A 14,430-nucleotide genomic window follows, 5' to 3' on the forward strand; every position below is an offset into this window, starting at 1 on the left:
AGCCTAGCAAGTTGCAAGGTGCCAATGACAGTCGGAACAAGACCTGCGAGGTTTCCCTCCCGTTGCCAAGAATAACGAACAAGCAACGAAGCCAAGAGGGGAGGGAGGGCACATGGAGCTAGCTAGTCCACGCTTGGTGACGTGATGACCGCCATTTCATGTCACTTCAGCTCGCTTCGTCAGGACCCCCCCTGTCAGGACCCTCGGCCAGGTTTGCTAGGGTTCCGTGTCTCATTGGATCACACGATCCCCCACTTGAGCTTGCCCCTCCCTCTGTCTCCCCTTCTGGCACCGCCACATGTCGCGGGGAGCGCTGTGGCTGCCGCTTGACAAGATGTGTGGCTTGACTTCGCATTCCACCCCACCACTCACCGGCTGACTCAACCCCGAAGTCGAGCTGTTCGTCATGCCGGTGGAAGTGCCCCGCCATCCCGAGCTTTAAACCATTGCGACCGGCGCAGACGACGAACAACTGTCGCACTCGATCTCTCGCTGCAACAAAACAACAACAACAACAACTCCCACCGAGGCCCAAAGAAACGGTCACGATGGATTCGAAAGCGACACCAGATCTCCTCAGGCGGCCGCTCTATGGTTCGTCTCCAAGGCCACCCACCCTCTGCGCCCCGCCGTCGCATGCTAACCGAGTCGCAGTCTACGACCTCCCGCCCGAAGTCCTGACGACGCTCTCTCTCAGGTCCGATGCCCCGATCCCCGACGAGACACCGACGTCGCCGCCGACAAAGGACGCCTCCAGCACCGATCTCGTCGGCTCTCAGGCCTGCTCGCTGTGTGCAGCGAACTTCTCGTCCGTTCTCGACCAGCGAAGCCATCAAAAGTCCGACTGGCACCACTACAACCTGAAGCAGAAGCTGCGTGGCGCAAAGCCCGTGTCCGAGATCGACTTTGAGAAGCTGATCGGTGACCTCGATGAGAGTCTTTCGGGCTCGGACTCGGAAGAGTCGGATGACGACGAAGACGAGACGGGCCGCAAGGATACTACTCTCACGGCGCTGCTAAAGAAGCAAGCGACCCTCGCCGAGAGGAACAGAACCCCGGCCCCGGGCGGGGACGACGGGGATGAAGACACAGTGCGGCGGTCGGGAAAGGGAAAGCCGCCTCTAATTTGGTTCACTTCCCCTGTCCTGCCGCCCAACACCTACTTCGGCCTGTACCGAGCCATACTCACGGGCGACGAGCTTCGCGACGAAGCGAACTTTGTCAAAATTGTCAAGAAGAAGCAGTTGGACCCCATAGCCGCGCCCAAGGTGCCAAAGGACGGCTCGGCGCCGCCGCCCGCGGCTTACAAGGGCCCTCACTTCTTCCTGTGCATGATCGGCGGCGGCCACTTTGCCGCCATGGTGGTTTCGCTTGCGCCGCGGCAGAACAAGTCTTCGGCCGGTGCACTGAACAGGGAAGCAACCGTCCTCGCCCACAAGACCTTCCACCGCTACACGACCCGTCGCAAGCAGGGCGGTTCGCAATCCGCCAACGACAACTCCAAGGGCAATGCCCATTCGGCCGGTTCCAGCCTGCGTCGGTACAACGAGCAAGCCTTGGTTGAGGATGTGCGCAACCTGCTTCAGGATTGGAAGGGCCTGCTCGACACCTCTGAGCTGCTCTTCATCAGAGCGACGGGCGCAACGAACCGGCGCACGCTATTCGGGCCGTACGACGGCCAGGTTCTGACGCACAACGACACGAGGCTACGGGGGTTCCCCTTCAGCACGCGGAGAGCGACGCAGAACGAGCTGATGAGATCGTTCATCGAGCTCACGAGACTGAAAGTCAGGGAGATCAACCCGGAGGAAGAAGCGAAACCGAAGCCCGAACCGTCCACGCCTGCGAAAGCCGCGCCTCCCAAGCCCACGAGGCCGAAGCTCACGGAAGCGGAGGAGACGGCACTGCTGCACACGTCGCAGATCCAGGCCTTCATACGCCGCTCCAAGCTTCCGGCGTTGTTGTCCTACCTGAGGAGCAACGATGTCAGCCCGGACTTCCACTTCCAACCCCCAGACCAGAACTACCACGCGCCGACGCCTCTGCACTTGGCCGCTCACCAGAACGCCGCACCTCTGGTCCTCGGCCTCATCACGCGCGGCGGCGCCTCGCCACTGGCGACCAACAAGGACGGCAAGACCCCCTTCGACCTTGCGGGCGACAGGTCAACGAGAGACGCCTTCCGCGTTGCTCGCTCGGAGCTCGGCGAGGACAAGTGGGACTGGGACGCCGCGCGGGTGCCGGCGCCGCTGAGCAAGGCGGACGCCGAGAAGCGCGACGAACGGGACAGGAGGGAGAGGGAGAGCAAGGAGACGGAGAGGAGGCGCGCCGAGGAGGAGAGGCTGCGCGCCGAGGGACCCAAGACCGACAACGACAGGAAGAAGAGGGCGGGCGCCCTGGCGGCCGTCGCGTCGACCAAGACGGCGCAGGACAAGCGGGAGGAGGAGGCGAGAGGCCTGACCCCTGAAATGCGGATGAAGCTTGACCGCGAGAGGAGGGCGAGGGCCGCCGAAGAGCGTCTCAAGCGGATGCAGAGCGGTGTATGATTTCGTCGAGGGGTTCAAATTGTTGGGCGGTATGCGCCCAACGACATGGAAGCAAGCGTAGTAGCGCCTGAGTGCATCATCACTTTGACAGTATATGCAGGACTCGGATGGCCCAAACGGCCAGGTTAGATGGATGTTACTATCTGAGCAAAATACCCCCCCTTGAGCGGCGCATGGCCCAGAGAGCTGTGCATGTCGCATTGAAACACTGCATCACCTTCGAGAGTGCCCCCCGCCCCCGGTGGCCCGAAGTTAACTCGAATCGAAAGATGAAAGCACATTGGTCAGACTTTTCTTCTTCTTTTTTCTTTTTTTTTTCTTCCCTCCTTTTCGCATATGTAAACTATCTGTTCTTTTGCAGGGTTTGTTTTGATCTTCAGGGGAAAGGTTCGAGATGGCGGTAAGTAGTAGGTCCTCCATCGTCCGTGATGCCCGGAGCCCTTCCGTCCGTGGAGGCCAAGTCATGAACGACTCCCCCCGTCCGACATCGCGGGCCCGACAATATGTTCGTCGGCGGCCAACGCATGATTCGGCGCAGCGGGCATCCCAACATGTCGCGGACTCGCTTCCGTCCCCGGAATATGACGTCGGACCTCCCACATCAAGTTCACTGAGACAAAAAACACAAGGCGGCTTGAGACACGACGACGACGACGACGACGACGACGTCGACGACAACCACTTCACAATGAGGAACCTCCCTCCCAGAGAGGAACACCTGACAGCATCCCAAGGCGTGTCATGTCCCAACACGCTCACCAGCACAAGTCCTGCGTCACCAACGGTCCACAGCCTGGGCGGCCGAGACAGTCCCGGGCCTCATCCGCAGCACCGACGAAGTACGTTTTCCAAGATCGGAAACGAAGAAGCATTGCAGAGTGAGGTACCATCTCACGGACCGGGTTTTCCGGCCAAATGGCTCTCGGCAGCGAAGCGTCTCCGACTTCATCCCCCCCCCCCCTCATCCCCTTCGAGAAGTCTGTTGGCTACGCATCTACGGGGCAGAGTTTTCTATGTCGACACCCATTCTGACGAACGCAGGGAACTTTTCCATCATGCAACGAAACCTCCACCCCCCGCCTCGTCGCAATATCTCCACCTTCTGGACACGAGAGACATGCCCACATATCGTATTATCAAGTCGTCGTCGTCGTTTTCGTCGGCGCCGCTGTCTTGAAGCGACACGGCAGCCAACGTCAATGCACCAAGACACGCATAGTGCCTCTTTCGAGCCTGCATGAAAAGTCAGCGTTTCTTATTCTCCTCTGCGTCATCCACCTTCCTCCACAAATCCCGATCTTGCCGGAGAATCGCCTCTCGCAGCCGCTCGAAACGGACGGGGTACCTGCAGCAGCAGCGGCAGCCCCTCCCCTCCCTTTTTTTTTTGTTTTTTTTTTTGGAACGAGGTTTGCCCCTTTATCCCCAAAGAGTCACCGACGACGAGGCGACCGAGCCCGAGACGTACGGACCACTTGACACAAGCGGATTAGATGGAACCGACAAAAGATCGGACGCCGACCGTAGCCGAGCCGACGTACACTCCCGAGGCGTCCGTCCTAGCCCACCTATGCATCTCAATGCTATCCCATCCGCGTCAGGTTCCCAGTCGCAGACGCGTCCGCAGAAACTCGTAGTGCAAAGTCCCATCCGCATGAACTTCAAAGACGCCGTCGCCGACACAGAAATGCGCAGACTAAACGGGCGAATCAACACCAGTTTCCCCACCCCTAAAGTTGTGAAATTCCGAAGGGGGGGAAAAAAGGTACCGAACCAAGGGGGTTCCCCGTGCATGGCGGCAGATCGCCGCCGGTGACCGAGTCGTGGTGGCGATCACACCAGGGCCAACCAGAGTAAAATAGAAAGCTTTCGTTTCACAGCCACCTCCTCAAGCCCCGCGGGAAGGGAACAGAGCAAGTGGAAGCCCTTGTCTTGGTCTATCGGACCTGCAAAAGGCGAGAGAAGCCCCGCGAGAGAACACGGCACCCCGTGCTCGATGTGGGAGGGTAGGGGGAGGGTATACCGTGACCAATATCGGCGAGCCTCGTGTCGTGAAACAAGCCAACTCCCCCCCCCACTGGCCGGCCCAACCATCGCTACCACAACTCGCCCAATCTCTCTGTCGGGCCCATATCGATGTCTCTCCACCGTCGGAGGGAAGGAAACAGAAGGTAGATGATGAAAAAGCTGAATGTTGAAAGAGCCCCTGGGCATCGTGTTAGTGCCAGCGGCGGCCCAGCGTGCGGAACTGCCTGGGAATTAGTTCGATCAACAAGCTTCACAGCCCCAATCCGACGTCACTGTAGGGCTCGCATGAGGGACGCGATCCTGTGTTCAGTCTGCATGTTTGACGAGGTGTTGTTTTCCTGGTGTGACGTGGAAAAAATGAGGGAGGGGTCAGATGCATAGGAGAATTCTCAACCCGTTCGGACGAAGTGCGTGATGTAAGCTGATGGGACGAACAGGTTAGCCCCTGATAGGCTGTGAAAAAGGGCGAGAAAAGCGACCGGCGACCACGCACTTGACTCGCCGACATACGGCAAAGTGAGAGAGTGAGAGAGAGAGAGAGAGAGAGAGAGACGGAGATAGATAGACCTTGCGCTGGCCACGTCGTTCGACTGTGCCTTGGTGTTTGGATGAAGTTTGGGGCGAACTTGCCCAAGACAAGATCCATCTCAGCCACAACTGCAGAGGAAACACTTCGTATCTGCAGCGTGAAACAGCTGAGACTTGTGTTGGAAAGTGTAGATGCCGTTACAGTGGCCCGACGCGTCCAACTTGGGAGCGAGGCCGCAAGCTTGAGAGCAGCATGGTCGAAGGTGAGTTTGTGCCGGTCAAGAGGTCTCCAGTCGATGTCGACTGGAGACTCGGGGATTTCGCACCCCTGTTACAGGGATCGGGCCAGCTAGTTCCGCTTTAGGTTATCAGCGACGACCCCGGCCACCACCGTCAGGGTTGCACTGTTGGAGAAACTGGTGCCGGCCCCTGGAACCTCTGGCCTGTCCTCCGGCAACAGGGGGGAGTCGAAGCCATCGCGGAGGAGTGCTGAGTTTTCGGGACGGAGTGTCCACCGCGAAAGGGATGCCGGTGGACAGAGGCAAGCCCGGTAGCGGAGGGGACAACGGGGCGCCAACGACGACCCAAAACGATGTTGACCGGCCCTCTATTCCAACCGTCTTGTTTGGGAGATCTTGAAGTGCCGAGGAAACCAATGCAACGTTGGCAAAGAAGGTTGCTGAGAATAGAAAGCTCGGCGGGACTTGGGAAATGAGAGAGAACGAAACCCGGTCAGCCATATGGCGAGAAATGAGCGACCAGGGCACGTCGATGGGACCGAGCGATCTCATGATCGGGACCGAACCGTAATTGCGCGCGCCCTCTCTCTACTTAGCAACTCTTTATCAACCCGTTCTTGGATGGCCTGGTTTCCCCTTTTGACAAAACCAGACGTTGAACCAATCTGCGGGATTCAATGATCGACGATCAGGCGGGGCCGGGCAGCTTGCGTTCTGGGGAAAGGCCACGAAAGCTCCAATTCCCAATCGCTGATAGTATTGATTGAACTTTCAATATTTCATCTCGACGGCGACCACGGCTCCGACAACGAGATGAGCAGCACGGCCGTCAGGCTCTGTTCGGATACTTCGCTGGGAGAAGGGAAAGGATAGAGGCTGGCTCCCTGACAGTGACAGGCGTCCGCAGGGTTCGGGGAGGCCCGTCTTTCTGACTGGAGAAAGAGGTCAAAGTCCGCGGAAAGGAACGGCCATTGTTGGGGCGCGCCGCTGTCTGCGGAGATGATTGCAGTCAGGCACTGTCTACAGACAGTGCGCGCGCCCCTGTGTGTGCGCTTCCGCCTGTCATCCGATCCTCATCCTGGCCCCCTTCGCCGCGGCGCTTGCTCGAGATGCGCCGCACGAGCCCCAATGGCGCGCACTGTTCGTTGATTGTCTGGAGTAAATATCCAAAGAGGCCTGTCTCTCTCCTCGAGAGTTGACAGCTCCGGCACGAGAAGACGTCTTGTTTCAGCCAAATGCAAGTGGAAATTGAAGGGTTCACCTAGGATTCAGAATGCAAGCGAGGACGGTCGTATTGCTGGCAGCTTTGGGCATGGCTCATATTCTCAGATTCAGGTGAGGGTCCCCGATTAGGAATAGGGCCCCGGCTGAGTCGGCTCTTTCTGGCTTGGTGGGCGTTGAATGGGGCAGTCGGCCGACGTCATGCTAGGAAGAGCTGTTTGGGTTCCCGGCATATTGGTTGGGGATAGATGGCGGTCTGGGGTGGTGCCAAAGCAACCTCGAGTCGCATGGTGCCGACGGTTTTGTTTTGTCGATGCTCATCCTTCAAGACCCAAGACATGGCTGCTGCTGCCAGGAGAGAGAGAGGCGACAACACAACGCCCTAACGTCGCCGGGGTTTACCCGCACGGCTCTTCGCGATTGTCCACAGCTACCATCTTCCAAGTCACCAAGTGTCGACTTGTCTCAGCTTGAGTCTGTATGAACAGGCATTTGCAGCCTGTTTGGTGGTGATAGGTAGGTGGCCAGGCCCCATGGTGGCGAGTAAGTTATTGGAGCGAGGCGCCTGTCAGCAGTCATCACATGGTGCCGCGCGGTCAAGCAAGCGCTTCTTCCCAAGAGATTGCAGATGGTCTTGAATCATGGTCCCGATATGGCGCCAGTCATCGTGCAGCAGCTCGGCCACCCACCGAATAGAAAAGGATGCTTAAAATCTAAGCCCGTATGCAAACCGGGAAACGCTCCAGGTTGTCGATCCACTACGCGATGAGGGCCGCCGAGTGGGTGGTCCAGAAGCGTTGGCTTGGGAAGCGAGAGCGAGCCATCACCGCTAGCGTTACGTTATCGCTAGAGTGGTAAGGTGGTAAGGTGGTATTATACCGTTGTCTTCGATTGACGCCCACAATTGATCTTGCCGACTTCGGGTGGCTGGAGTGGTGAAACAAGGCGTCCCTCGGAAGGAATCGGTTGGATGTGCATTCAGGTCTAGACGAGTTGAATGACTTGATAGTTGTTCTCGGCCTGTCGAAGGCCAAGTAACGTGACGTCTATCGAGATGCCCTCCTACAGACGACCCCAAGCCGGCAAGCGCCCAAACATGGCAGGCTGGCAAGAGTAGTTGCTGATCCTCGAGTTGGGCTTGCAACGTTTCCGAAGAGACTGCCGCTGCTTCATTGTTTCCTCGCAGTTGGGTTGCTGGGCCGGTTGGCAATAGCCGCATGGCCTTGGCGATAAGTTGGAACGAGCATAGCCAGCACGAGATCATGTCGTTTGGTAGGCGTGGCAACCAAACTGGGCCCTCAATCGAACGATTTGAACAGAGTCTGATCGCACAGAAGAGGGGCAGGCTTTTCTTGCTAGGTTGCAAAGGCCGCCTGCAGGGAGCAAAACTGATGGAGAATGAATCAGAAGAAAAGGGGGGGCAAGGGAGGAGGACCTCTGGCCAGAGAGGGTTGGAGCATCGTCAACGGGGATGAGAAGTGAGTGGCGATGGATTTGGGCAACAAGACCGACAAGTTTTCGTCACAATGGGGAAAAGTACGTGTGTCGATGACCCCCCCTCCCCAGCATCTCATTGTGCTCGAAAAGGCATGGCTTCGTTCCATGCTCCCTGTTGATGGACAAGGCCTTGAGCAAGGGGAGCAGCTCTGAGCCTTGAGCAGCGAGGCCCGAGGGTGGGATCGGGGTGGACTTCGAAGCAGGTGTATGACACAGACCACCGGATGGTCCATCCGGATATCGGTTTAATGCTTTTTCCTTGCAGAGTCGGGGGGTGGTGAGGTGAACGTTAGACAGAAGCAACAGGGGAAGGGTAAAGGGTCAAGGCCAGGGGCACGAAGTAGAAAGATGTGGAGATTCAGCGGGACATTGAAGCGGAGCCCGAAGGATGTTCTGGACTGCCAGCACCAAGAAGTCGTCCGTGGGCATCTGGCAAAAGCAAAACGGCTTACATGCTCTATAGACGCGAGACAGAAAGCAGGCACGACGTACGGAGTCCTTCTTGCCTACCCACCCCAGGGTGGCACCTGGGTTGCGGTTTTCCTAAAGCGTAATAAGTTTCCCTTCCGCTCGTCAGTGATTGGCTCCGAGGTGCCGTTCCTGCATTAGCGTAAGGGGGGGGGGGGGACCGGTGCTGTGGCTGAGCTGTTTCAACCTACACTGGGCGAGGAGCGCCTGAGGCCGAAAACCCCGAGTACAATGAACTGAAAGTCGTCTGACGCTTACAGTGTGGAGAAGTTGACAGAGGGACAGAGAGGATGGAGAGGGCGACAGGGAGAATACCGGTCGGTTCGTAAATTATTCGTCTGTTGACTCTCACTCAACAGTGAGCGCTTTCAGACGACCGGGTAGCTGCCATTGGTCGGCAACTATTTGCTCTTCAAAGCTTCTTCCGTCCAATGTTCCTCACCTCGAGTAGAGTGCAGTAAGCATAACCTGTGCGTACCTGAACACGGCGGGCACGCATAGCGGTCCGCGTAGTGTCGATATGTCAACATGCATGTGTCGTCGGTAAATAGGATGAGCGGGCGTCACGTCCGAGACGGAGGGATAGACCTGGGCCAGAAGTGCCGCATGTCCAACAGCGCCAACCTTCTTGATCAGCGTCGTTTACCTGCGTCTCCGTAAACAATGCACGAGCCGAAAATAACATTCGCGGGTGTCGATTACGTGCATCATCATCTTACCCAATCCACAAGGTTGCGAGGACGTCCATCCCTCCGTCGCCTCCAAGCGCTGGGCGGGCTGCCGTTAGGCGCCGAGACCAGCGCATCGCTGTGTCTAGGCCACCCATTACCAACCCATCCTCGAAGAGTCCGTCCAAGGCTTTCTGATTGGGCATCGCATGTTCCCGGCAACCCTAGTCGGGATAATCCACGATTGGCTGGGCGAGGACAAGTGGATCTGCCCCCCCGCAGCGTACATAGTAGAGTTAAGTAGCTTTCACCCTCCAAACTTTGAACCATTTACCCCTGACTAAGTACCATCCTGCCTCATGTACGGATACGGACATATCTTTGGGACGAGTTCAGTAGCGACAAGGAAACTGCACCCTTGGGGTTGGAGTCTCCTGTCAATAACCCAGACAGCCGCCGTTCATTACCACCAGAAGGAGGCGTCGTTATGAAGCCTCTGTTGGCGCCCCCCTTCTCCCAGCCAAGATGTTAAAATCGGTCCCTGCGGAGAGTAGTGCCAACGGTCAACCAAGAGGCACGCAGATTTCTCTGCCAGACACTGGTATCGAGGGGGCAAGCACTTCACAGCCTGGGCCTCCTTTTTTTTCTCCGAGTCTCTCTGCCTCTCATGTCGTGGTGGTTGTCGGGGCCTCAGCATCGCTAGGCTGGCAACCCCTGTTGCGGTTGCTTTTCCTGTCCGTAGACGGCACCGTGAGAAAAGGGGGGTTCTGGGTACGTACCGATCGAGTGAACATCCTGGGAAAGCGAAGCTCGTCTGGTTCTTCCATGCGAGATCCATCTTCGCCTGAGCGCTGCAGACGACTGCAGACTGCAGACTGCCTTCTCCAAGGCGTCTTCCCCTATCCTTGACAGGGCGGTGGCGGCGGCGACGACGCGGCGACCAACGCACCGACCTCGCCATCAAATTTCCCTCGGCGCTCGCAGGCTCGAAGGCTCGACGCACCATCTCACCATCGTTAAGCCAAACTACCGCCGCCGTCTTGCATTCGCTGCCGCCTCTTCCGTCCACCATGGCTTTGACTGATCGACGACACCTTCATCTCGAGCATAGCAGGCGGTGTCATCTAGTTCCAGCCGAGCGCCCCAAACCATCTCCACAATGGCGTCGTTTGTTCTTCCCATCGACGGATGCTCATCGCAGCACTGCCAGTATCGTCGTCCGTCATGCTCATCCATGGTCTAAGTATGTCATACGCCAAAGCACCTGCACAGCTAACCACCTAGCACACGGGTATGCATGAGCATGAGCATGAGCATTGCCTTTGCTCCGGAAGGCTGAGCACACTCAATCTCAACATCCACCACTTCCAATTCGTCAACCCCGTCATCCCCAGTGGCACATGGTCCCTATGGAGCACCTTCCGGGAGTTGACAAAGTCGATGACCGTCCAACTAGCAGGGCAGTGAACCCCGTCCTCATCCTGTTTATTGGCCGCGTCGACTGCACGGTTTCATAGGGGCCCAGGCGCCAAAACCTCCTTCTCCGTCTCTTCCTGGCTCCGATCCAAGCACCACTCGCTCGAATAGGAACCGTTCAGCCGCCCAGGTACCGGATGCGAAGAAGGCGGTGCTGTTTCTGGGCTCCTCCTGCAATTCCCTCGTCCAATCATCCATCAGTTGGTCGTCCTATTCTTCGAGAAACCGACCCCTGTTCGGTCATGGCCACCATGGCACCAAGCAGGTCGCCATGAGCCCGGCTCTGCTTTCTCTCTTGAGGTCAACCCGTCAGCTCCGTCCCATATCCACATGTGCGCCCACCGCGGCCACCGCCCGCCATCAGGCCCCCCCATGTCTACACTACTGTATCTGGAGTGTCGTCCATTATCCACACATCCATGGCCATGCTACGGGTCCGCTGTGCCTGCACTAGCGCTAGCCCCGTCGCCCGTGCAGCACGGCAGCACTCGCCGCACCTTCTGCTGACTCCACCCCGTCTCCCATCCATCCCCGTCCAGTCCTCTTCCATATCCGTACCCCCCCCGGGCAAATGGCCTCCTCAGGTGAGGAACCTCGCAGCCAACAGTGCCCCCCGTGATGGGAGTCGTCTCTTGGTATATAGACTCTGTCTCTTCCCGCTGTTGTTTGTCGTTTCGATTCCCCTCTTCATCGAACATTCTTTCCTACTTTCGTTCTATCAAACAAACTGTCCATTCGCTTTTCTGAGTGTAAAGTCATTCGCTTCTTTACTCTCACGTTAATACCAACTTAGTTTTTTGTTTCCTTCTTTCGCTAGAACAAAGTACACCCATTTCTCCAGAAAGGATACTCGTCCGATATATCTCACAATGAAGAACAGCGTTGCTCTTCTGGCCCTTGCCGCCGGCGTCAGCCAGGTCGCTGCTACCGTACGTACCCCTAGACCAACACGTCGCTGCATCTCTCGTCGTGATCCCGACCTGGGATCTCGCTATCATGGCGGGCTTCGGATTACTGACAAGCTCCACAGGGCTGGAACAAGTTCCCCTCCTTCACCTCCCCTGAGAACACCGACAACAAGTGTGATGACAAGCAGAAGGGAGGCTTCTCCTGGAGCGACCTGACCCCGGGATCGTTCAACAACTACGGTGGATTGGACTTCAAGGGCTGGACCTGTGAATCCGACTTCTCCAAGCGCGACCTCCTGGCTCCCCGCACTTTTAACAAGGGCAAGGTCATCTCTGGCTCTTGCGGCCAGAAGAAGGAGACCTCTCCCTCTTTCGGCTGCGGCACTGGCTCCGGCGCTCCCGACAAGTTCTCCATCATCCACTTCGACGTGACCGTCGAGTTCGACTGCGACCTCGAGTTCCACTATGACATGCCCGACGGCTCCAGCTGCAAGCACCGCTCTGCTTGCTCCAAGTCCGGAACCACTGTCAAGAACTCCCAGTGCGGTGGCGCCAAGAACGTCACCATCGTTTACCCCCAGCAGCCCTCCAAGCCCAAGTCCACCTGCGGTGTCGGCATCCACACCATCAACTTCGACTGCAGCCCCCCCGAGACCTCCAAGCCTCCCAAGACCAAGACCAGTGCTCTCCCCAGCGCCACCACTCTGAGCACCAAGACCCACGACAAGCCTGTCAAGACCACCACTGCTGCCGAGGAGACTTCCACCGCCGTTGTCCCCTCCGTCTCCAAGCCCGTTGAGGAGACCAGCGCCGCCACCAAGCCCGCCACAACCGCCCCCGTCAAGGAGACCGAGACTGCTCCCGTCCCCAGCAAGGGTGAGACCACCTCTGAGGCTCTTCCCTCTATCTCCATTCCCGGCAAGGAGTCGACCACTGCTGTTGTTCCCTCCGCTTCCAAGCCCGCCGAGACCCCTGTCGAGTCCAAGCCCGTCGAGGAGACCTCCACTGCCGTCGTTCCCTCCGCCTCCAAGCCTGTCGAGGAGACTACTGCCGCCGTCCCCTCCGCCTCTAAGCCGGTTGAGGAGACCACCCCCGTTGTCACCAAGCCTGCCGGCGAGACCACCGCTGCCCAGTTCCCCAGCGTCTCCATCCCTGTCAACGGCACTCAGCCTGCCCAGACCGAGACCGTCCCTGCCGTCACCACCCCCGTTGTCCCGGAGACCAAGACCACCGTCTACGACACCACCTCGACCATCTACACCACCCGTGTCGAGACCGTCACCTCTTGCGCTCCCGAGGTCACCAACTGCCCCGCCGGCTCCCACGGCCTGGTCACTGTCACGGTTCCCCTCACCACCACCGTCTGCCCCGTCACCGAGACCATCGTTCACACCCCCGGTCCTGCTCCTTCCAAGCCCGCTGGCCAGCCTTCCAAGGGTGTCTCTTCCGAGAAGCCTGTTGGCTCTGGCTCTGTTATTAAGCCCTCTGCCACCAAGCCCGCCACTCCCGTTGAGACTCTTCCCTGCCCCGACGTCGTTCCCCAGTGCCTGAGCACCTGGATCTGGTCTTCCGGCTGCACTGACAACTCTGACGCCAACTGCTACTGCCCTGACGCCAAGTTCGTCGAGAACGTCTTCTCCTGCATCTACTCCTACGGTGCCAGCGACGAGATCATCTCCAAGGCCACTCAGTTCTTCCAGGGCATCTGCGCTCCTCACATCCCCGAGAACCCCGCCATTATCACGGTGCCGGCGACAATTACCACGGCCATCACCGTCTCGGCGACCAAGCCCGCCGCCACCAACCCTGCCGAGTACACCACCATCACCGTTGACAAGACCATTGTCGTCCCCTGCGTCACTGACGGCACGACCGTTCCCGGCTCTTCCACCACGGCCACCATCAAGACCACCATCGAGGTCCCCCACGTCTCTTTCGCCACCGACTCGGCCTCCGTCGTCGTGCCAGTTCCCGCCCCTTCCACCCCGGCTGGCACACCCGCCGCGACTGTCTCATCCCAGGCCCCGGTTGCTCCCTACCCCACGACTCCCGCCGCTGGCGCCACCAAGACCGGCCCTGTCGGTACTGGCGGTGTTGCCGTCCCTACCACCACCGGTGTTGTCACCGCTGGTGCTGGCAAGGCTACCTTCGGCCTCGGTGCCGTCGTCGCCATTGCTGCCCTCGCTGCTTTCTAAGCTGGGCAACATGGCCCCTGCCACTTCCCCCTTCTGCTAAGATGAACCTTACGCGAGTTGGAGGAACACTTCAGACCCCTTTCCTTATTGTACCAATGTCGCTGCACGCACAAAATCTGTAATCTACAAGCCCGCAATCATACATACCATTCTTACGATCCTTACGAACAAACCCTTGCATATGGTGGGTGGTCTCCGGGAAACGGGGGTTTTTCATACCCTTGGGAAGGCCTTAAAAACCATAACTTTTTACCACAACAAACCCGGGCCGCGAATTAGAGCGCGTCAGAAAGGGACTGAGCACATAGCGCTCGGCTTTCAGCTCTCTGCTGTACTGTTTTCTCTTGGATCTTTGGAAGCAAATGCATCAAAAGGAGGTCAGAGCGAGATGTTGGATTCCGGCGATATACCCTGGCTGGTTGGATTGTGTAATATTTAATAGTTTCTATCCTCGTGAGAGGAATACAGCATGCGCTCTAAAACGATTTACACCCCGTTCCCTGGTTTTGTGATGCCGGTGATTCCCAACCAAAGCTGCCCAGATGAATCCAGCCACGCGTGCCACTTTTGAGGACTATTGTGGTCAACCCCTCCACCTTTCGTACGTGTTGATCAAGATGGCCAATTCAAATGTGTTGGCGTCGCGACTCATATGAAGT

At 58.0% G+C, this 14,430-nt stretch overlaps 2 protein-coding genes across 2 annotated transcripts; both read left to right on the top strand.

Annotated features, from left to right (window-relative positions):
- Positions 1–548: 548 nt before the first annotated feature.
- CH63R_07646 (ankyrin repeat and zinc finger domain-containing protein) lies at positions 549–2,546 on the top strand (the record flags this gene model as incomplete). Its single annotated transcript, XM_018302621.1, has 2 exons — positions 549–594; positions 655–2,546. 2 exons carry the CDS (start codon positions 549–551, stop codon positions 2,544–2,546), a joined length of 1,938 nt encoding a protein of 645 aa, XP_018157399.1.
- Positions 2,547–11,537: 8,991 nt separating this feature from the next.
- Positions 11,538–13,771, top strand: CH63R_07647 (Adhesin protein Mad1; the record flags this gene model as incomplete). Its single annotated transcript, XM_018302622.1, has 2 exons — positions 11,538–11,597; positions 11,699–13,771. 2 exons carry the CDS (start codon positions 11,538–11,540, stop codon positions 13,769–13,771), a joined length of 2,133 nt encoding a protein of 710 aa, XP_018157400.1.
- Between the last annotated feature and the right edge of the window lie 659 nt (positions 13,772–14,430).

This window comes from Colletotrichum higginsianum, chromosome 5, assembly GCF_001672515.1.
Source record: "Colletotrichum higginsianum IMI 349063 chromosome 5, whole genome shotgun sequence".
NCBI lineage: Eukaryota > Fungi > Ascomycota > Sordariomycetes > Glomerellales > Glomerellaceae > Colletotrichum > Colletotrichum higginsianum.